This window comes from Doryrhamphus excisus, linkage group LG8 (assembly GCF_037039965.1).
Source record: "Doryrhamphus excisus strain RoL-2023G ecotype Guam linkage group LG8, RoL_Dexc_Guam_v1.1, whole genome shotgun sequence".
NCBI classification, from domain to species: domain Eukaryota; kingdom Metazoa; phylum Chordata; class Actinopteri; order Syngnathiformes; family Syngnathidae; genus Doryrhamphus; species Doryrhamphus excisus.
This window is the reverse complement of record NC_136364.1, coordinates 9,800,340-9,826,925: the sequence shown is the minus strand read 5'-3', so window position 1 is coordinate 9,826,925 and position 26,586 is coordinate 9,800,340. Positions and strand designations below refer to the sequence as shown.

Genomic DNA, 26,586 nt, shown 5'->3' with positions numbered 1-26,586 from the left:
GCGGGGGTATGCTGGAGCCTACCCCAGCTGTCTTTGGAGGAATGGCGGGGTACACCCTGGACTGGTCACCAGCCAATCACAGGGCACATATAGACAAACAACCATTCATACTACAAATAATAATACTTTTGATATTCGTGGCCCACATAAAACAATATGACAGCTCAAATCTGGCTTCCGGGCCTTGTGTTTGACACCTGCGCTATGTACACTGCAGACTTAGTGGCCGAGGGCACACATTTGGACAGTGTATGCTGCCCCAAATACAGTGCTGTTGTTACCGGAAATGCCTATCGCAATATTTACTTCTTCTATGTGCTTGAATAGAGAATCACAACCACTGAAGTCGGACCCTCTGCTTCCACTACATAGTCAAGATGGTGATGTTTGAAGGCCGTGAGGCTGCATCGCTACACAACGAATTTTGTCAGTGTGAACGCACTTATGTACTCAAAATGCAAAGCAAGCATGGAAGCCGTAGCTTCGAAAGGTGACTCCATATTGCAGGAGTCGGAGAAGAGACTCACTGTTGTCGCTGTTCTCGTCCTTGTTTCCGCTGATGGTTCCATCAGGTTGCATCTGCAGGAAGAAGCCCTGCTCGCTGAAGAGACGCGTCACGATGCCCTTCAGCTGCGGCTCTGAAACACAACAACACACACTCAAAATGTAGTTTGGGATCAGCGTTAGAGTGCTCCAAAGGCATCGGCACACGTCTGTCCACTCTCAGCACATTTATAATTCAAGTGTAGGATTATATTTGACGTTGGCGGAGCTAGCTACATGTGCCGTCATGTTACCTCCTCACCCTAACAGTGCTTTTCTGTGTTCTGACACCGGCTTTTACATTTACAGCATCTCAGTTGATCTTCCCACTGTTTTTGCATTGTTCAATCAAAGATGGAGGAGCGGCGGGAGGTCCAAACATCCTTTCAAAGCCCACAGAGTCCAACATGGCAACATTCTGGGGCGTTTTCTGCCTCAGTGCCCCCCTGAGAAAGAACTCGGAGATGGGCAACCAGCTGATAAGGAAACCGAGGAGACCAGATGATGCTCCACATGACAATGTGGGCCAGGAGGACTCAACACTGGCAGAAATAGACCAAAACACACAGAGGCCAATGTGGAACACATACACACACACACACACACACTGAGATAGACAGAGTCCTCAAAGCACGCCTTTTAAAGGGGTGTTCACATTTCATGCAGTTTGGCTTTTCCTTTAGTCAAAAATATCCATATTTAAGCTTTTTTGCTTAAATTAAGCATTTTCAAGCACAAAAGTGGTTAAATGCACTCAAAAACAAATGTTAGGCATTCAGAAAATGTATTCAAAGATGTGGTGGTGATATGTAGTATTCTATACTGGTCACCAGGTGTCAGTAATGTTACTGTAATGTTCAGTGAGACACACAAGCACCAGACTTGATTCGCTGGAACAACAGGCTTTTATTGCAGGTTTGGATTAGATTACAGGTTTGGCACAATAACCCATGACTCGGGCTAGGGTTGCGGCCAACCTAAAACTCAACTCTGAACCCCCGACTTCCTGTCACGCCCCCCTACTAAGCACTGGAACACATTTACAGTAACACATTGGGTAATAGGAGTGTAAAGTTGACTATAGGGGTGTTATTTCATGTCTAGAGAGCTCTAATAATGTTAAACAAATATTTCCAAAGGTCGGAAACAGGTTTTCTAAGTTCTAATTCAGAAATATTTGCAGGAATTTACTTGTCATGGTCGGGTCTGGAACCAATTAACCGCAATAAACAATAGATTACTGTACAATCAACTATAGCTAACGTAGGTGGCTAAATAGCTGATGACAAACTTAACGAGTGTTATGTCGGGCGTACCGAAAATAATGCTCAGCAACCTGTTGGCCTGGGCGCATTTGGTGACATCATATCCGGTGTTTTGGTGCCCATCTCTCAGGTGGTCTCGGTGCGTCTGTTTGGCCCTATACTGCGTTCACACTTGACAAAAGGAACCATACTAACAGCTTCTACGAGAGACAAGTGAACGCACCCTAACATTGTTCACACCTAGCTCACAGCCCCACCTGCTTGTTTGCACGTAAAGCTTTGAAAACTTTTTCTCCTCTAATGGCGTCTTCTAAAAGATATTTTTTGATGTAGAAACCAAAAGAATCCCAGAAGAAAGTGCTGATGTTTATCTGACGTTGCTGTACTTGGTGGAGTTAAGGAGCACAATTGTGTCACGTCCCTTTAAGAAGCTGTCGCCAAGGAAACGCTGCAGCTCATAAATGTGTAACGTGAAAGCTGTCAGATGTGCTGACATTATGTCTCCAGAGAAAAACGTGGGATCTCAGAATCAAAGCCTTTGGTTTTTGCTGTGAAGTAAGCCCACCCCACGGTGTATTGTACAAGTTGATACGTTTGTCTGACCTCCGCGTGGACGCGTTGGGCAGCAGTGCGCCCCAACCCACCTGGTTTCCGTCTGACAGGTTTTTTCTTTCCGCTGCAGAAGCGGACTTTGCTGAAGACGCTGAAGATGTGTCGCTCGCACAAAGACCTCGGGTCCTTGCTGGGGCTGGAGCGCCTCTTGCTGGTGGCAACCTTTTCGCTGTTGGATTCGCGGGCCTGCCGCTTCTGTCGGATCAGGGAGCTGGCGATGGCCGCCGCCATCTCCCTGCAAGGCGGACGGTGGTTTCAGTTCAGTGAAGGCGGCATGTCCGCAGAGCGTCCCACGAGATGATGCTCCGAGGAAGAAGGTTGGAGAACACCTGAAGGATCCTTACTTGGTGCACTTCATCCTGGACGCTGTTTCTTTCTCACTCCACTCAACAGACATAATCCTTTCTCGTCTGTTTCAATCCAACCTTGAGAAGTTTATGAAGTTAAAAGTGAGCAAGCTATCCTCAATCCTCAAATCAAAAGCGGACATCTTAGTCCAGGTTTGAGCAACCGCAAAGCATGCTGGGCAGTTGAGGAGGCACAAAGAAGATGCGGTACACAAAGAAGCTGCGCTTGAACCATCAATATTCATGAGGACGGCAGCGAACGTATCTTCACGCCTCGCTTTGCGGCTTCAACTTCAGCGAGCAACACGGGTAAAGTTGACCAGATGATGGCGTCGCTCAACTAAAACCGCCGCGATACCCAAGCATTGCTGGGAAAATGCGGTCCTGAAGCTCGGCTCTGCTGACTGTGGCGGTGGTGAGGGTGATCCTCGTCGCGGGCTGAGAGCTGCTGAGTGCTGAGGGATGCCGAGAGCCGAGGAAGAAGAGGGGCGAGAGAGAGAGAGAGAGAGAACGAGAGAGAGAGAGAGACAGAGAGGGGAGGGAGATGGAGGTGTAGAAGAAGCTCCTAAAAATAGTCAGCCTGATGTTTCATGTTCTCCTACATCACATGGTTTGCCTCCACAGACACACCGCCTGGTAGAAGCTGCTTCATCAGTTTGTTGAGTCTTTAAAGGAACTGCCCTTACACTCCATCCAATACGTGCGTTGGACTGATGAACAAAGCTAAAGCATCAAACCCAATGCAGCATTTTCAGTGCGCACATTAAAACAGGATTCTTGAGGAGCACTTTGAAAACGCTTCCAAGTGGCTCCTGTGTGGGAGCGGCCACAAAGATGTTTAACATCTGGAGCTCTGAGATGTTTAAGGAGCCTACATGGTTACATAATATATCTTCGTGGCTGCTGCAGAGGAGCCTCGTGAACATCTTGCCAAGAAAAAGAAGCTGTTGCCACATGCTGGATAGCGGATTCATAAACAAGGCTTTTTCCCCCCAAATGAAAACACATGAACTATATTATTTTGTTGTTTGTTTCGAGATAAAAAACAGTGTCTTTAAAGCATGGGAACGGCGGAGATCATTTGAAAGATAGATCCATGACCTCCAGAAGCTCGCATAACCAAGAAGGTTGCGCAGCAGTTGTGTGTCTTTCATGTTACCAATGATTTGTTTTGACTTCTTTTTCCAATTGCGTGTAAATGTTTTGCCAACATTGTCAATTGTGTGTATGTACAGTACATCCTGTGTACATGCTGTTTTGTTGTTGAATACGGCCTATTATTAGTCACACGCAAGCATTAAAATGGCTCAGTGAAATTAAATACAAATCTAAGGCAATCAGGTGATGCATTCAAAGACATTGTGATGATACGTAGCATTCTACACTGGTCACTCGGTGCCAGTAATTTTCCGGTAATGTTCGGTGAGACACTCAAGCACCAGATCTGATTGCCAAAACAACAGGCTTTTATTGTGGGTTTGAGTTATTAACAGGTACAATAATCCCTAACACAACCTCCTATTCCGGCCTTAAACACATATAAGCAAATTTTGGTCTTAAATGGGTTATTTTATCTCATAATGTCTACAATAGTAGAGTGCAAAGGTGACTATAGGGGTGTTATTTCAGGTCTAGAGGGCTCTAATACTGTTAAACACTGTATTTAGGATATCAAAAAAGTTTTCTGTGCTCTAAATACATGAATTCATTTTCAACCGCTTATCCTCACAAGGGTCGCGAGGGGTGCTGGAGCCTATCCCAGCTGTCTTCGAGAGGCAGGGTACACTCTGGACTGGTCTCCAGCCAATCACAGGGCACATATAGACAAACAACCATTCACACTCACATTCAGACCTATGGACAATTTGGAGTCACCAATTAACCTAGCATGTTTTTGGAATGTGGGAGGAAACCGGAGTACCCGGAAAAAACCCACGCATGCAAGGGGAGAACATGCAAACTCGACACAGAGATGGCCGAGGGTGGGATTGAATTTGGTCTCCAAGCTGTGAGGTCTGCGCGCTAACCACTTTTTATAAATTTATAAAAAAGTATTCTACTTTGCGTAAATTCAATGATCACGGTCCGGTAAGCTGCAACAAACGAGGGATTGTTGCAGCAAGCAAATGTGACTTTCTGTTAATACATTTCATTTCAAGAATGAACCTTTTGGGTCAATTAAAAAAAAAGTGCCTCGATTGAATGACATATGGGATGCGTACATTGTTCACCACTTACCGATGCTGTAGAAAGCCTAATGCTAAAATGCTAAAGCTACTTACCATTGAGAGGCGTCTTGAAGTTACCTCTTTTCTTCAAACTTCAGACTGTCCAGTCTCTACTTCCACATCAGATTTAGAATCCAACACATATGGCTGCATGTTAAAAGCCGACATTTTAAAAAGATACATCACAGTTTATTATCAACTCCTATACCGTTCGCAGCTAGCGGCACAAACCGCACTTGCGAATGTGACTAATGTGTGGGTGGAATACATTAAAACAGACTGTTTTCGCAGGAACCACAAAATCCAAAGAAATACAGCTGAATAGGTGCAGATTCTGAAAGAACTACCGTATTTTCTGGACTATAAGTCGCTCCGGAGTATAAGTCGCACAAGGCCAAAAATGCATAGTTAGGCAGAAAAAAACATACATAAGTCGCACTGGAGTATAAGTCACATTTTTTGCGGGTAATGTATTTTCCAAACTACAGTAAACCTCGGATATATCGGACTCGGATATATCGGAAATATAATATATATATATATATATCGGATATATCCTCACAACGGACAGATAAAAGAGAACCAATTTTTCTGTAATGCATTTCCAATAAAAATTCATTGCATATATCAGATTTTTATAACGGATTTCGCCTATTTCGGACAAAATCTCCAGTCCCGTTCCAATTTCCTCGCATATATCGGATGGCCGCATCGTGTCTTTCTCCTGGCTCCAGATTTAGGACAAAGATAAAAGTGAGTGACGTAAATAATACTAGCACAGCAGTGAATGAGATCTTAACCTCACTATTGGAAATAACGTAGGCCTGACCGGCGTAACAGGGCCTAGCTTAATTAACAATTTGTTATGCTCAGAGTCCAATAAAGTTAAATTCTCATTACCTTACGTCTCTTTTCATTGCCCAGTCCAGGTACATTGGAAACATAGTCAAGGAAGTGCCTTTTTATAACGGATAAAATCCGATTTACGCATATACCGGATATAAATCCGATGTATGCGTAAAACGGACATTTTCCGGTATACGCATATAACGGATTTCGCTTATATCGGACAAAACCGGTGGGAACAATTGTATCCGATATATCCGAGGTTTACTGTACTTGACCAAAACAGACATTACGTCCTCTTGGAAGGCAAGTTCTAACAATAAAAGAATAGAGAACAGGCTGAATAGGTGTAAGATATGCTAACACAATAGTTATTCAGCTACAAAAAAAAATATGAACAGAAAAGGTGTCCAGTGTTTATGTAACATAAATAGTTTTTTCATTTGTAAGTCGCTCTGGAGTATAAGTCGCAGGAACAGCCAACCTATGAAAAAAAGTGCGACTTATAGTCCGGAAAATACGGTATAAAGCTTTGTGTGCTAGTTATCGTGTGTTGTTGCTCTATAGGAGTACACAACTCAATACAAAGGGTCGAAAATAGCATAATTGGTCTCCTTTAAGCTTTTGAGCTTTTATTTGTTGATTATTTTATGATTTGTTATGTTGGGTGTTGTTCACCACAGCCTGGTTTTGCTTGTGTTTGGTGACGTACCTACCAACGACCCATACTAGCAGAAAAAACGCACCAGAGCTTGTTTGTGAACACAGTGTGAGCTGCTGTTGCTGAGACGTTGCTGCGCACACGTACTACACCAACTCCTCACCAAGGACGCGAGTGTGGTCACTCCCGTTACACAACCAAACGCAGCTTTTAAGCTTTCCGAAAGCTAACGTTCACTGCGTCGACCGGCGCGGGCTGAACGGCTCCACTGAATATTTCAGCAGCAAACACTTTGATGCTATTAAAAAACTAATCCACCACATCGAATCGGTTTGCTGGCGGGCCCGAGGCAGCCACACGCAGACAACGCGGCGATAAAGTAGAACTCCATCAGGGGGGGGGGGGGGGGGGGGAACAGGTCAGCGCCTTCAATTACTGTGGTGTATTTGTGTACCTGCACACTGGGACTACTGAGATATTTTACACCTGAATGTGCCACCACAGCTCACAGTGCTTTTAACACCTGCAACACACGAACACATCATCATGACTCTGATGACTCACAATAAACGCCAACTCTCTTCATGTTACAATAACTTATACCAGAGGTGTGCAATTGACTACAATTACGGGCGATGGACTTCCTGACCTTCACACATGAACACTACCTGTGTGCGTGTGCGTGTGCGTATGTGTGTGTTGGGCAGGTATGTTTCCTGATCAATACACAAAGTGCCTCATCAGAGGACAGAAGAAAGAGAAGAAAGTCACCAGGTAAAGATGAAACCTCGGTACACCACCACACACACACACACACACACACACACTACTCCTACTGATCACATATAGTTAATTGTGCTGAGCTGGTGTTTTTCAAAAATATTTGTGGTTACAAATATTTATAATTAGCCAAAAAGTCCATGTTTCTTTGTTTACAAGTGAAATTATTTCACTTGTATTTTTATTTTCTAATGTTACAAACAAGACTACTACACATGAGAACTATTTTGAACCCCCCCAAAAAAGACTCCACAGGGTGTACTGAAAAAGACGAAGTACTCGTCTATATGACACCGGCCTCGGGTCAGAATGGCGATACGTCGCCCTCTGCCGGCCATAAGCATAACTGCTGCTGGCACTACTACTTCTGTTCTCGCCTGATGGAACTTTCGCTTGGTTACATATTACAACTACAAGCTGCAGCCAGTTTAAGTCTGAGCAGCCCACCACACGACAGGGCAGCACTGACAGTACAGCTTTTAGTGCGCTTTAAATGTTTGATGGCAAATCCTTAATTCAGGACATCCTGCTGCTGAAACATTCATGGCGGTAAAAACAACAAGCAGGTTCATTCTCACTTCCGTCTTCTCATCACACATCATTCAATTGTGTTTCACTGCATCCGGTTCTCATTCCAGCAGCTCTAAACTGGTTCTTGCTTTTTACTCGAAGCTTTGCCAGTCATCACACAGTCACACACCCACTGTCACCACCAGAGGGAGACATACAGCCATCAAATGGCAATGAAACGCATATGTACAGCCTCATGAGAATTCTTCAATACTTGATGAAGGCACTTGTGGAACATGACACATTAACCCTTAGAGGTCCAGCATAGAATTTAGCGGTTTTACATCCTGTTGAGTTTACTTTTTAAACTTTTTTTTTAAATTTTCTGTTTTTTCAGTCCAACCTCATGTGTGGCTGTGCAGTTTTTTTCCCAACATTTATTCTGTGATGGTGCGCTGGTTATCATCCTCCTCTGCCTTATGAGGGCAGAATGTTTCCTCGACATTGCAGGTTTTGTCAGGGAGAAACTTGCAAAGACTGCAAGCTCCCAAGCAAGCCAGGTGGGGATGATGAAGGAGACACAACAGGAACGCATAAAGGGCTTTGATTGACAATGGTCTTCAGCCAATCGGGACACAGAAGACAATGGGCGATGCAGACAGACAAGAGAGGGAAAGGCTTTTTTTCCCCACCGATAGGAACGTGGCGTCTCGTTTCATTGTCAGTTTACTTTTGCTTTCACAGCAAAAAGTCCAATGGAAGACAATGACAACATAAATCTGGTTCCACTTGACCGACTGACACCATTTAAAGACTTGAAGTTTGCACTTTGGACGTGTCTGTGTGGCTGTGCCACTTACCACTGTGTACCTGCTTAGACCACGGAAACAAGGTCATCCGAGTGATCACGATGATATTTATAACCAATGTTTATTTCACTTAGCGCACATTATTATGACATCAGTACAGCTTCCTGTGTTTACTAGATTGCTGTGTAAATATATGCCAAATAGGCCGCTGTAGAAAAATAAGAAAAGTCAAGTGGAAGTAAAGTTTGTACTGAGCGTGAAGGCGTTGAGCCTCAGACTGCTGCCTTTCCGTTTTAGCTTAGGTGGCTGTTGATGTCGTGCTGAGCGAGAGCCAAGTGGCGTTTTTCCATCCATCAAAGAGACAAACCTGAGATGGGAGCGAGGACTCACCCTGCTGGCAGCTCTCTTTGACAGGGCTGCCTTCATCCTCGTCTACCCCCTTGCTCGTCTTCTCGCCGGACAGCAGACGCTGCAAGAGGCCGCAGTATCGAGTCATCCAGCCACGCCAAGTCCCTCTATATCGATCAATCCACCAATCAGGAAGTTAATCAATGAGCGAGTGTGTCACGCTGAGGTCTGATCCAACAGTGCGTTACTCCTGTTCATAGCTGAGCCGGCTCACTCCCCCACACCTCTCAGCTGTTTCACCACCAACACTTTTAGCCACTCTGACATCAGCAGTGTAAACACACTGAGGTCTGATGGGACGCAACACACCAACCTCTCTGAGGACGACCTGGACCATGATTACAGTCCAACCAATTCATCTACCAATGATAGCCAACAGAGAATAATAGGTAATCCACGTGAACACTTATTTTTCACTAATAAAATACAGGTAATAGGGCTGGGTTTAAAAAAAAAAAGAAAAATTCACATGAGCATTAGCATAGCTAGCCCTGCTAATGCCATGAATATTTGGAGTGGCCAATTAACCTAGCATGTTTTTGGAATGTGGGAAGAAACCGGAGTACCCGGAGAAAACCCACGCATGCACAGGCAGAACATGCAAACTCCACACAGAGATTGCCGAGGGTGGAATTGAACCCTGGTCTCCTAGCTGTTGTTTCCCCACCAATAACCTAAGCATAAGAAGCCCAATGCAGAAAATCTTAATTTTATACAGTAACAGTGAATTAACAGTGAAACAGTGAAAAATTAAGATTGATGCGATTACAAAAATAATGCAATAAATATGACTGTAATTAATTACTGGCAGCTAACACTTGACTGTCAAAATATGTTTCCTATAAAAAGGTAAGGAAAGGTGTCAGGTTAAACAGGGCCTCATTACATTGAATGTCTTCCCACAGCTTCCTACTTCTGTAACTGATGGATCATGGGAAACATAGTCCAAACATTAAAATATCCACATGTGCAATCTACAACCTTATTTGTCTATTAATGATTGAAAATTAGAAGCTCTGATTTAATCAACTAAAAATACAGATTGAAATTTGAATTGTATTTTTTTTTTGGTTTCACCCTATGCCAGTATCCAGATATTATCGCTACCCTTCAATTTATATCTTAGTAACAAGCGTTATGAACTATGTGAATTACATTACATAAACATTGGACACCTTTTCTGTTCATGTTTATTTTTCATGTAGCTGAATAACCATTGTGTTAGCATATCTTAGCCTGTTCTCTATTCTTTTTTTGTTAGAACTTGCCTTCCAAGAGGATGTAATGTCTGTTTTGGTCAAGTAGTTTGTAAAATAAATTACCCGCAAAAAATGTGACTTATACAATGTCTTGTATACTTATATGGTATATTTAAGCTGATTTCTGTTTTTTTTTTTATATAACTGAAAGCATACACCTTCAATGTTCCAATCTGGTTTTGTTGAAACAAATTCACAATACAATAACTCAGTGTTTCTCAAATAGTGGCTTTCGTTTCAATGCAGCCCTACCAACATGTACAAATTCATGACAGAAAATAATTGAGAAACACCGTTTTAACTTAACCTAAGATAGTTCACTCAAATTTTAAATACAAACAAAACTTGCACAACAGGTTGCACTGCAAACTTGTTTTGATCGTAGCTTTTCTAAGAAAGATTTGTGGATAAGATCGGTTTCAAACGTAGGGATTGGCCAATCCCCAAAAATTCAGGAAATTGGCTCCAAACTATCAGTGCAGGCTTAGAAAAATGCAAACATTTAATCTGCCGATATATTTTTTACTCGCCGATATCCGAATCGGTCCATATCGGTTGCACCCTAACCATGACAATCGACTTTGCGGACGTTTCAAGTGTGTGCTAGCTTGAGGCTGTGCTGGTGTTAGCATGAGGCGGGTTCAACCAACAGGAACCTGGTCTGCGGTTTACTAATGTTAGATACAGATGCGGAGACACACATGCCATAAAAGTTTTAAAGTCGAGTCTGTGGTTCTGATCCATGTTGGGGTCCTAGAACGTGATCTCGCAGTAAGAGGAGAGCAGTTATTCTGAGACTGGAAGGTGAAGCAGGCTATTTTTATCAGAAGCGTTTAACAAACACTGTCAGAAGACGACGTCATCCCTGCAGCTTGACTTGCAGGCCTTCTCGCATGCAGCCTCATGTCAGGGAGTTCTTGATGCGTCATCAAGTCATGAAGATCACTGGAAGTAACAAACATAGATTGGAGCTTTACATTGAATGCGCTATTGGTGTATTGACGAAGCATTATGGAAAATGCTTCCTCATGCAGGAAGTGATGGAACTGTGTTGCAGCATCTGTTGGCTGACGGGAGTGTTAATGCACATCTAGACTCCATCTGCTGCAGCCACGTAGTCGCATTACATTAAAACCTTCATCAAGCCAGACGTATAGTCGTGTGTGTGTGTGTGTTAGCAGAAAAAAAAGGCCTCATAAATAATTGAAAGGTCCGCGGAATGTCCCTACATGACGATACACACTTTCAGGTTATAGTCACTCTCATTCGCTGTCTCTCACTCATCACACTGTCTCCATGGCGACCATTTTAAAAAGGAGCACATCAGACTATATGGTCCCACTGGCCCATTTAGAAGCCCAATATGACTAAAAGCATTTGTACATGATGGTCATATCTGCCTGCATCAAACGTCCTTACATGTCAGCACTGATGATCCATGCCAGATACCAAGCATATTTCAAACTTGATGGGACTTTTAATCGATTTGGAAGACACTTTCCAAAGTCATCTAGTCTATGAGAGTCTCCTCTATGTACAACGTGACCCCTCCCGAGCGGAAGCTGAACCAACGCACATGGAAAACATTTCATCGTTATGATGTTGTTGAACAGAGTGCTCAAGTTTAACGCCACAAAATTGGACAAATGATTACGACTATTTTTGTTTATTTTGAAGAAAATGGGGAGTTGGGTGATAAGATAAGATAATCTTTCATAACTGAAAAATGAAAACAGCACAAATGATCATTTAAGGGCACAAACATGGCACAAACTATTGTGGCTGTTCTTGGTTAATTTGAAGAAAATGGGGGGCTGTAAAATTGACCTATAAAATAATCTTTAATAACTAAAAAAATGAAAATGGCACAAATGATCATTTAACAGCACAAACATGGCACAAACGATTTTGACTATTTTTTGTTAATTTTAAGAAAATGCGGGGCTGGATGAACTTAAATTGCCCCATACAATAATCTTTAATAACTCAAAAATGAAAACAGCACAAATGATCATTTAACGGCACAAACCTGGCACAAACGATTGTGACCACTATTAACTTAAAGAAAATGGGGTGTTAGGTGAACTTAGATTGACCTCTAAAATAATCTTTACTAACACAAAAACAGCACAAATTGTCATTTCAAGGGAACAACCCTTGTACAAATGAATGTGACTATTTTTGTTTATTTTGAAGAAAATGTTGGGTGAACTTAGATTAACTTATAAAATAATCTTGATAGGTTCCAGCACACCCCACGACCCTTGTGAGGGTAAGCGGTAGAAAATGAATGAATTCAAAAATGAAAACAGCACAAATGATCATTTAACGACACAAATGTTTGCAACCATTTTTTGTTAATTTGAAGAAAAGGGGGGCTGGCTGAAGTTAAACTGACCTATAAAATGAACTTAAACAACTCAAAAATGAAAACAGCACAAATGATCATTTTAACGGCAAAATCCACCACCAAACTTTGAGACTATTTTACCAGCATTTTGTATGAGCAGGGAGGGCCAACTTCACACAGGTGAAGTGGTGGAGATACATAGGAAGCAGGTGGTAGGTAAGTGAACAAAGTGGAATGTTCCTGATGGTGGATAGGTACATGCTTCCGACACTACTCCCCTAACCAAAAGTGGGGGGAAAAGTTGGATTCAAGGTTACTACCTCAATCATATTTATTCATTACACTCATATGTGACTTTACTCATCTGTATACACCAGTCATTATTTGCACTATGAACCATTTATCATTGCACTAAAATTAATATATCTGCAATATGTCTGCTCCTGCATATGCTCCTGTGCAATACTATGTGTATATTTTGGATATCTTGTATATATCTTGTTAAATTGTCTTTTTTACTCTACTTTTATATACTTTTTAACTACTGCACTGAAAGGAGAAGCTCTCCAATCTTGTTGTATATCTTGTATAATGACAATAAAGGCCATTCCATTCCATTCCAACAGCAAAAGAAATTAATTGGAGGTAGTCAAAGGTAGTAGTGTACTAACACATCAAACAGAAGACTGATAAAAATGAAATTGTATTTGTTTTAGCTGCTTTGCTTCACATAAGATGTTACAGCCATCTGTACTTCATGATCACCGTCATCATCATTATTTTTATTAAAAGGCACACTATCAGAGAAGCTAAAAAACATATAATCCAAAACACAACGCAGACTTCAAGAACAAGATCTGATGTGTCTCTGTTAAGACCGAGACAGTCTTCCAAACAAGATGTGCCACTCGCAACTCTGAGACTATGGTGACTCCAACAAATACAACAGAGTGGGACATCTTCATTCTGACAGACTGTTAGTGATGATAGATGATTGAAGGCTCATTCAAAGGAATAATTAAAAAATAGTCACGGATATTGAAAAAGTGCACTTTGACCGAACATCTAGAAAGTGATACGTTTAAGAGATGACAATCTCAGTGTTTGGGTGTGTCTCAGCAGAAAGACAAGACAACAAAGAGGAGGACCACACTGTAGTGTCTCAGGTTACTGGCAGTGGGTAACAACATTCCAGAATGTTATTGATCTGATCCCACAATCAATACACACACACAGACGCGCAGAAGTATGCTGTAAACAAACACACTGACAGTGAATATGACGGCTCATTTTCCATCCACTCTGTGGTTGCTCATGACTGTGAAGGCCGCACAAGTCGAAAATCCACAAGTCAAGCCTAATGGCATGACAGACAGCCATGTTGGGCCTGCGGAATGGGAAGTGGACGCCGCTCTGATGTCAGTGAAGTAGAATTCAGACTACAAAGTAACTTCTTATTCCAGCAGTCCAGTAAAAGAAAAGTTACAGAGCATAGTGGCAGCCATTACCTTTTCAGTCTTGTCAAGATGTATCCAAGTGAGGAATGATTGACAAGCAAGAACTAGAAGAATGTACGACGTATGAATGCCTGTCTCATCACTCTTTGGACTAATTCATACCAAATGTACTGGAATTGTACAGTACCGTATGTCGTACTGCCTATTTGTCTCCTTTTATGTGGTTCTCCTGTCCGTCTCTGTGCATCGTTGTGTCAAAACAGACTCACCCATGTCTCCATGTCCTCCTGTCTGCAGTGTTGTCTTGTTACGGCCTCACATAACTTCAATGGCCGCCTGACTTTCCTAATAACAATGACCATTTATGAGTCTTTCCCCACTTTTGTGTCTTTCTGTGTTCCTCCTGTCTGCGTCTCGGCCACTGTCTATTTCTCTCTTCACAAATGTCTTGTGTATGTAATATCGGTCCTCCCGTCTGTCTTCTCATTTTGCCCGTCTGTCTCCCCCTTGGCCCTGTCTTTCTGTCAGTGTTTTGCTGCATCAGGGTTCTTTTTTTCTGCTGGGCTCCATAACAAACCCAGCACACACACACACAAACACACTGCGTCCCATCCCATAATAACCACACCTAGGCTCTCCAGAGCAGCTGCATTCAGGATACTGCAGTAGACTTCTACCCAACATGCATCACTCCACGGCGGTCCCCACCCTCCATCCAAGTTGCTCCCTCCATCCCGCAGTGAGGCAAACTTGAATGCATCCTTCTTACCTGCCGGTGCCTTCTCTTTGCCCTCCATCTGGCTCTCGGTTCGGTTCGGCTCAGTCCGCGCGGTGAAGTCCTCTCGGTCTCTTGTCCACTCGTCTTCTCTCCTTCCTGACTCAGCGGAGTCAACACGCGTCGCTAGTGGGTCGATACCAACAGGAGCCAATAGAAGCCACAGAAGACGAAACGTTATAAACGAAGCCCAGCCCAGCTAGCATAAAAAAAAAAACAACTGATGCAGGCTAATCTTCTTCGTCTTTTCCCGCCTGCGGACGCCTAGTCTCTCGCCTTCACCTGCGCCGTGTGTCCGCGCGCGCTCCACACTCTGTGCGCGCTCTCCTTTGGCTGTGCGCGCACCCTGCTGCTGCAGCTCGTGCCAGGAGGGTGACGTCACCGCCGGAAGGGGTTTTTAAGGTGACACCGGGATGCTCCCTCGATGGATACTTTCTTTGTGAATGATGGCTGTCATAAAAACCATTATGATGCCTTAAGTAACGCTTTAAAAGGAAGTTAACCACTGCATAATGTAACTACAATAAAGTCAAATGACACGCCCTTTGAAGACACCTGACAGTCTGGAGAGAGTACAGCGGGTATGTCTTTTTCCATCCTATATTTTTCTATTTTTTCTTGTGTTCTTTTTCATTCATTCATTCATTTTCTACCGCTTTTTCCTCACAAGGGTCGCGGGGGGTGCTGGAGCCTATCCCAGCTGTCTTTGGGCGAGAGGCGGGGTACACCCTGGACTGGTGGCCAGCCAATCACAGGGCACATATAGACAAACAACCATTCACACTCACATTCATGGACAATTTGGAGTCACCAATTAACCTAGCATGTTTTTGGAATGTGGGAGGAAACCGTAGTACCCGGAGAAAACCCACACATGCACGGGGAGAACATGCAAACTCCACACAGAGAAGGCCAAGGGTGGAATTGAACCCTGGTCTCCTAGGTCTGCGTGCTAACCACTAGATCACCGTGCCGCCCCTTGTGTTCTTTTTAATATTTTATTATTTTTATATTATATTATCGGCAGCAAAATGTCAGCTTTTTCTCTATACATTGTGCCTTTTTGCCACAGGCCAATGAAAACTGTGCTCTCAAAGAGAAATTCAAAGACAAGATAGTAGTGGTGAGAGAAAAATACAACAAAAATAAATATATAAATGATTATATATGTAGTGTCGTGTGATAGATGTACGTACGTAGTATGTATTTCAAATTTGATTAATACTATGAGTAATATTTCCTGCTTCTATTTGTTGCCATCCGTGATAACCAAAAGCCTAGGAAAAATCACCAAACAATCATGATAATCTTTCAGATCAGGGGTGTCCAAAGTGCGGGCCACGGGACGTAATAAATATACAATTAAACAACAAAACCACAAAAAAACAACAGCAAAAACAGAAAAAAAGAGTTAAAAAAACCAAAACTTGAATTTCGAATAACTGGACTTATAAAATAATACATTAATTTCAATAATTGTATTTAACATAAGATAATATGGCCTCTGAGGCATATTTTTCCTGTATATGATGGTATTTGACTGAGCTCCCGTGTGTGTAACATGCATGCATCTTTGCAGTAGCCTTCATCAGCATACGTGTGAGTTTAAAATGAGACATGCAGTATCAGCAGGAGGCAAAGAGGAGACACGGCTTGCTGTTAAAAGACTTTATAGTGACTCTACTGTACAGTGAAGAAGAAGGCTGGAGCTATGGTGGACGTTGCATAAAGAAATCCATCCTTTGAGAAGAGAGCAGAGCAGCAAAGTAGTGAGGAGATACAAAATGAATCACAGTTCAAAGGTTGTGGACACAGAAGGGCAAAGGTCACAACACATGGTTTACATTTCCACCAAGCAGGAGTGTGTGTATGTGTGTGTGTGTGTGGCACTTCTATGTTGTGTCAGTGGTGCGGAGACCCTTACTGTGTGTGTGTTTTCACTAATTGCACTTGAGGATGAGAAAATGGAGATCACATGACCAATTGTATTTCTTCGCTTTTTTTGGCATTATTAAAGGAAATATGTATGACACAAAACCAAAATTAAAAACAATGCTACAACCAAGCCGCCTTTTTCCCATTACCCTCCCCTGAAAAATTGTTTCCTGTAAACTTCCCACAATTTAGCTTTCATAAAAAAAACAAAAAAACATTGGTGATGATATCCATGCTTAAATTACAGCAGACATTTTGAAAAACAAAATTTCGAGAATAAAGTGGTACATTTGCAAGAAGTCATAATATTAAGTGAAAGTAGAAACTCTCAGGCAATATATAATCTAAAGTTGTGAGTTTTTCTTGTACATTTCCGACTATTCTCAGAAATTTCTGATTTTTTCTCATAAAATACTTTATTCATAAAAATGTACAACTTTATTCTCGTAATGTCTGACTTTTTCTCATAAATGTACCAACATTCTTCTCATAGTTACATTATTGTCATAAATGTACAACTCTACTTTTGTAAATTTACCATTTTAGTCTCGTAAATGTATACATTTTTTTCTCGTAAATGTACAACTTTATCCTCAAAATGTTTTTCCAATGTGGCCCCAATACTCCATCATAAATGAGATCAAGATGTGCATGAACTTAAAAAAAAATACACAGCTGCGAGTGACTTTACAACGTCTTCAATATACAGCAGATATGTCATCGTTCTAAAACTAAAAGTGACTACGGGCTGTGACCACAACCCAAAAAAAAAACAAAAAACAACACCGAAGTGAGAAAGCGACACAAGCCGGTGGAGAGATTAGAGCACGTCTTCTCAAGGAACATTCCGTGACATCTGACCTGACCGTGTCGCAATGCAGCAGATTAACCTGAGTGCTGACACGTGGAGGACAGCAACAAGTACGCAGCGTCTCGCCGCTGACATTTGCGTTCGTACAATCAAGTTTGCATAAAGGCGAATCCCGCGGCGTTGCGTGGGAGCTACGTCATCTTAGGAGATTGTGTGCGGAAAGCGGACGTGACAACTGGTATAAAAAAAAAATTTAAAAAAACGGTGTAATGTGCATGCCAGGACACTAGTTGACAATGAAACACTGTGACGAGTGTTTGTGTTCCTTAAAATAACCTTCAGCAGAGTAAATGTGAGTTTCAAAGTCAAACCTCAGTTTGTGTCAAATATGTCAGATTTTCGTACAGTTTTGCACGTAACAAACCAGTGCGTTTGTCCTGTACTGTATCGTTCCGCAAAATCCAGCACCGGCAGTGCCAGCAATTTGATAAAGGTGAGCAACTAATAAAACTAATATAATAATTTCACATCCGAATTGTTTTGCACATGTAAAACAAATTATCTCAAAAGGAATTCATTGGATTGACATGATTTCCTACGAAGAAAAAAAAAAAGACCTTTCTGAACGACTTAATAAAAAACCGAGGTACCACTGTATGATGACTGTGAAGTAAACACTCAGCACTTTAAGACACGTGTACTAGTACATCACTGTTTACATGGAAACTATCAGATAATGTCGTTTTCATATGTTTGTGTTTCCAGGCTCCTAAACACTGCGACTGTCATGTAAACTAACAAACAACACTGTTACAATCACCATCAGTGTTGTGTACTTAGGAATGTTGGGTGTTCGGGAGCAATGTTTTTACAAGAAAACTTTCCTAGAGTGTCGCTGCGTACCGGCTGCTGCTCCTCAAGCTTCTTCACAAACACACACGCACACACACACACAAACGTCCAGAGCGCAGCAGATGTCAAAATCAGCATGATCGCACACAATCCAGGTGTTTTTTTTTTTGTTTACATTCTGTGCAAAAATCTATCAACTTCCTGTCTACCCTTCACTTCATTTGGAGGTTATTTACACCTTGTTTCTAAAACCTTAGTACCATACAAGAGACAGTTCATCTCAAACAGGAAGCTTCTTACAATCGTACAGGGCGACAATCTGGCTGCTGTGACAATCTGGATAAATGTGTTGAAAAAAAAAACAACCCTTGTACATGTGGAGGACATAGCACATTAATTTAAAAAATGTAGCATCTGATACTACATTCACACACACTGTTGTTCAAAAGAATCGTTCACATTCATTCGTTCATAATTATGACACAATTGTGATAATGCCTGATGTGTCTCACAGTATAAGCAAAATGATTCAGTGTTAAATTTCTATGAGTGTCTGAATTGGCGCACATCCCGTACTTAGACTTAGTCTTTTGAGTGCATATACCTCAATGAACACATAAGTCCCTCACGCTGTACGCAGAACACATGATGGATATAGTAGTGTCAAATACAATCATAAATATATTAAATACTACAATTTTAAAATGCTTTCACTGTCAATTTCATAAGAGCAGATCCTTTGACATGTTCAAGGATGACCTTGATGGTCTGTGGTTGAGCATACAGCCAACTATTAATTGAGGCATTTTTGTCATGATGTGGTTTCACTTCCACGGTAGTGGCTTTCCTTTTCTTTGGCGCACTGCCATCAGGGAGCGTTTGATATGACATCATGAAGGGCGGAAGGTGGTACCTTCCAGAGTAGTTCTCAACCGTATCCCCTACATACAAACCGAGGTCAAACTTTTTAAAATAATTATTGCGAGTGGGTCAGAAGCATGAGACTTTACATGAAACGCCGCCTGGAATGGATTTGGAACAGCACTACCGTCTAAATTTGCACGCTCAGGATCCAAGTACACATTGTACACAATACAGGCAGTCCTTGTGTTACATTTCATGGGAATGAAGCATTTTCAAAAAATCTGAATACAGCACAATATACATACGCGTGGCAGAAGAATACATAATCACACGCTGCTACACTGAGAAAGCATAACGTCACTATTGTTCTTTTTTTCCCCTTAATCGTCTCCCAAGCACCCCGCCTCTCGCCCGAAGACAGCTAGGATAGGCTCCAGCACGCCTGCGACCTTTGTGAGGATAAGCGGTAGAAAATGAATAAATGAATGTCTCCCAAGTGTTGGGCAGACTTTTCTGAGAAGTCAAAAAAAAAGGAAAGTGAAAAGCAAAGCGAAAGCGATGAAGATGGTACTTTTGAACACGTGCTCCTATGAAATGGACAGTGATAACTAACTAAACAGTGTACTGGTCTCGTTATTGAGACTTCTTTCACCCAATGAGCCTGTCTCTCCCTGTCTTGCAAAACACCATTTCTAGTGTCCAAGACTTTATTAGTTTTTCCCCTTTTAATTATCATATTACATATTTTAATTGCTGCATTTTATATGTCCTTCATGTGTTCTGTAAACAGTTTAGGAGTCTATTTAGAGAGAGAGACAACATAAAGCGAAGACCTCTCATATGAATACACATGTTCACCGATGGAAGTATCCCATTTGAGCCTTTGATCTTTTTGCAGTTGGACAACATGGTAATTGAAATTTCAGATGGAAATGAAAAGTACATTCTTTGAACTGCTTTTAGTTGCGCTTTGTGAAGTACTACAAGACATTTGTTGACACGGTGCCTCGAGTATTGACTCTCTAGGTGAGTGACATATAAGTAGTCTTGATGAGTGACCATTAACAAGATCAGCAGACGGTTTTTCTCTCTTTTTCTACCCCCAGCATTCTTGATTGTTGCAATATCTGGAGTCCGTGTCTTGGTGTCTTTATGGATGTCTGTGTCAAGGCCTCCAGCAGGTAAAACACAGTGAGGGGAGGAGGGGGCAAGTAGAAAAATAACAACACTAAAAAAAATGAAACATCGTGGCAAACACGACTTGACACTGTGGCAGAGGAACATAACAAAAATGTACAAAATAAGGTTTGAGTGGAGGTTGGTCACGAGTAGTGGGGGGGGGTGAGGTGGGTGAGGAAGAGGTCCGCTTCAGAAAAACTTGTCATCAATGCGAAAGTGCGGCCGCGTGACATCATCTGGGTTGATGAAGACGGAGATGGACTTCCCAGGATTCTCTGTGACCAGCTGCTGGAGCTTCTTGGCCAGGCGGTCGTCCGGCTGGTTCTCGCCGCCGGCGTCGGACTGCGGCGACGGCAGGTTGTTGGTGCTGCCCCGCCACTGCAGCTCCACCGTCAGTCGGTTGGCGGCCTTGGCGTGCTCGATGGTGGTGCGCAGGTGCTCGGCCGGGTCGGAGCGCACCGAGGAGAGCTTGCGAGCGTGTAGCATGGCCGTCTCGTCCGACAGATGCTCCAGCATGTTGCACTGCGGGATGAAGTAGTTGGGACACGTCTTGTTGACCAGACAGTGCTGCAGGTCGTCGATCAGGCCCAGAAGGAAGTGGGCGGAGAAGTCGTCCAGCGCCAGGTAGTTGGCAGGGAGGCGGTCGCAGGCCCACAGCATAATGCTGCGCAGGTGATACGGGCTGATGGCTTTGGGCCTTGATAGCAGCTTGATGATGATGGCTTTGCAGGCCTGGTAGGCTTGCATCAGGCTGGACGAGATGCACTTCTTCAGCTGCACCTCGCTGCGGGCAAACGACAGGCGCCACTCGTTCTCCTTGCGGCCTTTGTGGGAGCATGTGGGAACCAGGTAGAAGCCGCTGATCACCTCCTCCTCTGTGATCTTGCCATCCCAGAAGTGGTTCTCCATCAGCCAGCTCTGAGCCACGGCCGGCCACCCTTTAAACGACACCACAGGGACGATGTCGTACAGCATGCGGCTGCTTCCCACGCCCAGGATGACCGAGATGACCGTCCCATTCCTCTCCACCTTCTCCACTCTGGGAATACCCCTCTGAGGCTTCTTCTGCACCTCCAGTAGCACCAGCGAGATGGACTGGTAGAACCAGTCGGCCACCAGTGTGGGCGAAAAGAAGTAGTTGGTGGTCCCGTTGATGTGGTCCACAATGGTGCAGCAGTCCTTCCACTTGTTGATGGTTCCCTCGTCAAAGAGGCGCAGGCTGAGCCACGAGTGGCCCAGAGCCGAGTGCCGCATGTCCAAGGTCACCGGCTGGTTGCGGTCGTGCAGTTTCAACGCAGGCACAAGCAGCGTGAAATCCATGTCGTAGTCTGTGCCGCGGGCGTAGACGCTGAGCTCGTCCAGGTCCATGTCCACCACGCCCTCCCGGACGCCTCCTGACAGCAGGAGGTACTCATTGGCCACCGGCAGCTTCTGGTCCAACTTCTGGACCATTCCTGAAGGATACAGTGGAGGATAAAATAATTGACAGACAGATTCCAAACGTTGTGGCGCTGTTACGAGGTGGCAAGCGGACAACAACGAAACATGAACAATTTGCAGTGGAAATGGCCACTGTGCATTTGACACGGTCGGTCCTGTGGACTTTTATTTTTATGTTCTCTGTAAAACTGACCTGTGGATTAGCGCAACTGCACAAGCGACAATTGTTAACAAAGGAGGCTGGGGACACTCAGCTAAATTCATTCATTATTAATTATGAATGCAGCATTCTGTGGTTAATATCACTTTTGCAGGCCCTTTGTTTGCACTAAATGAGGTTGTAAAAGAGCAGGTGCAGTCTTCTTCCTGCAGAATGTGTACGTGTGTGCGCTTCTCACCCAGCATGGAGAAGATGAAGTCCTTGGCCGTGTGGATCTCCAAGGCCCGTTGGTCGTCGTACTCTCGCTGGTCGTGCTTACTGAACTCCTGAATGAGCCGGTTCAGGTCCTCCATGCGGGCCGCCGACCTGAAGTCGAGCTCGGGCCCGACGCCCCCACCACCGTGAGGCAGCCTGCCGGCGGCCATGGTGGGGCTGTTCCCGAGGCTGCCCGCCGAGCTGGTCCGGCTGGAGAGAGCAGGGGCGGCCATCTTTCCTCCGCGGTCACAGTGGCGCCTTCAGCGGCTGTTCGTGCTGCTGCTGGCCGTGATGGTGGGTCTACTTGAGCATTAAACGAACCCAACAGACACCAGCGAACTGCATCCACAGTTCACGCCATCAAACAATCCACCGGAAACAGGCGCCGAATTTCCGCTGACTTGGCCTTCAAAATAAAACACAATAACTTTATTCGTTTCTTCTGTTGTTTTACTTTGAAGACAGTAAAAGGAAGCTGCGTTTGTGTCGTTAAATCTACCTTCACATTGACGTGTTGTTTTGTTATTCCGGGTGTAACACTCTTCTCTTCCTCTAAGCGTCGTTGTTGTCCAGCCCGTCCAGCTGCTGTACCTCCCCGGAAATGATCCGTCAGTCCGTGTCGGTTCACAGGGGTCACCAACATGGCGTGGAGGAGCTGCGCCGTCCTGTTCTGTCGGACCGGCGAGGACGTTCTACGGAGTGTGAAGGGAGGCAGGTAGGCGACTTGGCCGGCCCGGCCCCGCCAGCAGGCAGGCAAACCTCCGCTCGTTGGAGTTAGCATTGTTAGTATGAAGAACAGGCAAAAGTGGAGCAGGTGCTAGCTGGCTAATGGTAGCTTAATGCTAACAAACAGAGCTTTAAGGCTTAAGTTATTGCGTTACTGTAACTTGTCCTGAGCTTCTGTTGAACATTTTGAATGTCGTTATGTCTTTGTCTTACGTTAGTCATTCATTCAATCATAGTATAGTATTATACGTTAGGTATCATTACTGTGTCATGTTTATTCTACCCATATTAGGTAGCCATTCATAATCCTAATAATATAATGTTATGCGTTGTTCAGTAGAGTCAATATGAACTTAGGCAGAAGGTTACGTATTAAAGTTCTCAGTGTGTCCAACAGGTGGCCTCACAGCTTCCAGCAGCGTTGCGGCTTCAGGAAAGTCCCCAGGAAACCGGAAACCAAAAAAGTAGAGGAAGAGCTGGGACCCGCCCACTTGGACTCCTCTGAGGTGGTGTCCCGCCAGCAGCTCCCTTCCAGCTCGCCGCGGTCCTTCAGCCGCCTTCTCCGCCCTCTGGTCTTCACCGTAGGGGTATGTTACCTGCCACCGGGTCACTGTGTTAACTTTGGACGGGTGCTGACTGTCATGTTAGTTTACAGGCTGCTCCTTTGGCTCGGCGGCAATCTGGCAGTACGAGTCGCTCAAGTCCCGCGTGCAGAGCTACTTTGATGAGCTGCGAGCGGATTGGATGGAGAAAGTGCGGCCGCAGAAGCGAGGGGACGCCCGCAAGGAAGTGAGCAGAGAGGACGCAGAAGTTGACCCTGTCTCACAAACACACACATAAACACACACTCATTCTGATTGGCTTTTTGTTTTTCAGTTCAACCAATGGTGGAACAGTTTGAGTGACGGTCAACGGACAGTCACAGGTGAGCTGCTTTTGCAATTACTTATCATGCCATAAGCTTTGGGACATTTTGTCTCATGGAAATAAACACAATCATTTGATATCTTTCAGCAATCATTGCCACAAACCTCCTTGTGTTCTGTTGTTGGCGTGTGCCATCGCTGCAGCGCTCCATGATCAAATACTTCACCGCTGACCCCGCCTCCAGTGAGTGTGTGTGTGTGCACACCTCTTGACACTGAGAAATATGCATTTTAAAATAATAACTAGCACAGCCAGATGTCCAAAGCATCCCCAGAAGGTTCTTGTGGGCGTAAATATACCTTCCCGTGGTTTTGCAGAGACACTGTGCTTGCCCATGCTGCTGTCCACCTTCAGCCACTTCTCCTTCTTCCACATGGCGGCCAACATGTACGTCCTGTGGAGCTTCTCCAGCAGCGCCGTCTCCATGCTGGGCCGAGAGCAGTTCATGGCCGTTTACCTGTCTGCAGGTGGGAGAAGCAGTAATGGGTCCACGTGACACCCACCAGGTACACGCTGACGCTGTCGTCTGTGTGCCCAGGTGTTATTTCCTCCTTCGTCAGCTACGTGGGCAAGACGGCCACAGGGAGGTTTGGTCCTTCTCTCGGAGCGGTGAGCACAGCCAATGATCATTCACGTTTCAGCCTTATTAGATGTGTCCAACACTGTCCAACACTGTGCATGTGTTTGCAGTCTGGTGCCATCATGACCATCCTGGCTGCGGTTTGCACCAAAATGCCCGAAGCCAAGCTGGCCATCATCTTCCTCCCAATGTTCACCTTCACTGCAGGCAACGTAAGACTTTCTTTTTCTTTACACTCTTCTGTGCATCCACTAAAGTGTTTCCTTCCTCCATCCCCAGGCGCTGAAGGGCATCATCGCCATGGATACAGCCGGGTTGGTGTTGGGGTGGAAGTTCTTTGACCACGCTGCTCATTTAGGAGGAGCCATCTTTGGCATGTAAGTAATTGACACATCATGAAATCATTTAAAACTGCATGAGGACATGTGGTCCTCGCGGTTTGGGTTGGGCATCGTTTGAATTTGAGCGGTTCTGATTCCGATTCCTCATTTCGATGCCGGTTCCTAACGATTCTCCATTACGATTCTTTTCAAAGGGAGGGTGATAAAAAGTTTGCATGGTTGAAATGAGGGCCCTAACCAAAGTTCTTTGAGGAAATGTCCATGTTTTTTTTATGAATGACTTATTAATTACCATGAATTTATCCCAGGGTTATTAATTAATACAAAATTTTACTCGAAGACCAGGTCGCCCATGCACCCGCCCTCGACCGCCAATACAAATAAGGGATGCGTTGCACACCCCTAGTATGTTACTAGCAGCAAAAAAGTACTCCACCGCCACGACGGAGATGCCGGGCATAAAGCCGCCATCCGCGCCCTTGCACATACAAGCCAGTTGCCAGGAGCAACAACCACATCTGATGCAGCGGCCCCGATGACTGATCGTTTTTGTGATTTGAAGATACATGTTTGCTCTTTCATCGCTTAACACAATTTATCTTTCCCAGTTGTTCCCGCTTGTGGATCTGTGCAAAAGTTTTTTTTTTTTGAGCCGACTTATGCTATATGCACTGTGCTTATGCGTCAGCTCCACCCTCGCCCTTGGGGGTGAAGTTCAGGCTCAGGATGTTTTTTTACTTTAAGCCCTGGTAACTGAATCCAGGGGTGTTTAATCCTTTGAGTGATGCATTCTTCTTTGCGCATTTTTTTACACAATTTCAGCCAAACAAGCAATAGCCGTCGTGCACTGGCTGTTGTTGAAATGAATGAACACAAACGCTCACTCGCCGTCTCTTTTAATTTGATGTTATGTCACTGGCCAATCACCGAACATAGGCACCAGAAGTGAAAAAAAAAAAAAAGTTCCAGGAGAATCGGAATGTCAGAACCAGTTCCAATCGATGCTCGATGGCCAACCTTCTAATATGCTCCTTTTTTCCATTTTATGATTACATAGTGACATTAGACTTCTTATTTATTCATGTTTATTTGTTTCTTTCGGTAATGAATCAATATTTTCATCTGTTAATGTGTCTGACCATCAAGAAGTTATTTTGAACAGTCCTTATAGTCCTCCATCCTCTCTCTCCTCCAGCTGGTACATCATGTTTGGACACGAGCTCATTTGGAAGAACCGTGAGCCTTTTGTCAAGTTATGGCACGAGCTGAGGACAGGTGGCGGCGGCAGCAATGGAGGCCAGCGAGGAGGCTCCGAATAGGATGTGGAATGAACTGATGGGAACAAAGTGGTCCCGACATGTAAACATGATAAATAGTTGTACAGACCATTTGGTGAATACCAAATATGACCACATGAAGACGTCACAGCTGATTTATTTGGTTCTAGTCTATCACAGGGATGCCAAAACGCGGGCGGGGGGCTTTGATGATTCTTACATATCATTAATACTTTATTTTATCCTCCTTTAGAATATGCCAAAGGACATACTGGCCCCAGGACTGCAGTTTGGACACCCCTGGTGGTTTTGAAAATCAGGTTTCACAATGTGATATTATATAATATTCATAACTGTTTATTCTAGTCATGTATGAACTGCTGCTTTGT

At 44.0% G+C, this 26,586-nt stretch overlaps 3 protein-coding genes across 7 annotated transcripts in view; 1 reads left to right on the top strand and 2 right to left on the bottom strand.

Moving 5' to 3' along the window:
• Positions 1-15,170, bottom strand: part of LOC131134395 (fibroblast growth factor 12-like) — a 50,833-nt gene extending 35,663 nt beyond the window's left edge. For 2 of the 3 annotated variants that reach the window (XR_013627967.1, XM_058079644.2), the window contains exons 1-2: positions 2,453-3,219; positions 528-638 (exon numbers count right to left, since the gene is read on the bottom strand). Coding sequence is in view for 2 of the 3 variants with exons in the window: in XM_058079644.2 (XP_057935627.1) it covers positions 528-638; positions 2,453-2,651 (310 nt within the window). In the remaining variant the exon portion in view is untranslated. Of the gene's footprint in view, positions 1-527; positions 639-2,452; positions 3,220-14,844 lie in introns of those variants that run through there. The other variant, XM_058079645.2, reaches the window with a different exon arrangement.
• A 1,322-nt stretch (positions 15,171-16,492) lies between these two features.
• LOC131134381 (nucleotidyltransferase MB21D2) lies at positions 16,493-22,728 on the bottom strand. The gene is made up of 2 exons (XM_058079622.2): positions 22,330-22,728; positions 16,493-21,945 (listed from the first exon to the last, which is right to left on the bottom strand). Exons 1-2 carry the CDS (start codon positions 22,577-22,579, stop codon positions 20,681-20,683), a joined length of 1,515 nt encoding a protein of 504 aa, XP_057935605.1. The 5' UTR covers positions 22,580-22,728; the 3' UTR covers positions 16,493-20,680.
• Positions 22,729-22,902: 174 nt separating this feature from the next.
• On the top strand, positions 22,903-26,464 carry LOC131134388 (presenilin-associated rhomboid-like protein, mitochondrial). 3 transcript variants are annotated; one of them, XM_058079634.2, is made up of 10 exons: positions 22,903-23,061; positions 23,470-23,659; positions 23,721-23,861; positions 23,949-23,997; positions 24,087-24,182; positions 24,317-24,466; positions 24,538-24,608; positions 24,690-24,791; positions 24,859-24,956; positions 26,116-26,464. In XM_058079634.2, the coding sequence occupies exons 1-10, from the start codon at positions 22,988-22,990 to the stop codon at positions 26,237-26,239; spliced, it is 1,095 nt and encodes a 364-aa protein (XP_057935617.2). In that variant the 5' UTR covers positions 22,903-22,987; the 3' UTR covers positions 26,240-26,464. The 3 variants fall into 3 exon arrangements, with proteins under 3 accessions (XP_057935617.2, XP_057935618.2, XP_057935616.2); XM_058079635.2 differs by having other exon boundaries at positions 22,936-23,061; positions 23,458-23,659; positions 24,087-24,186; XM_058079633.2 differs by having other exon boundaries at positions 22,938-23,061; positions 23,458-23,659.
• Positions 26,465-26,586: the final 122 nt, after the last annotated feature.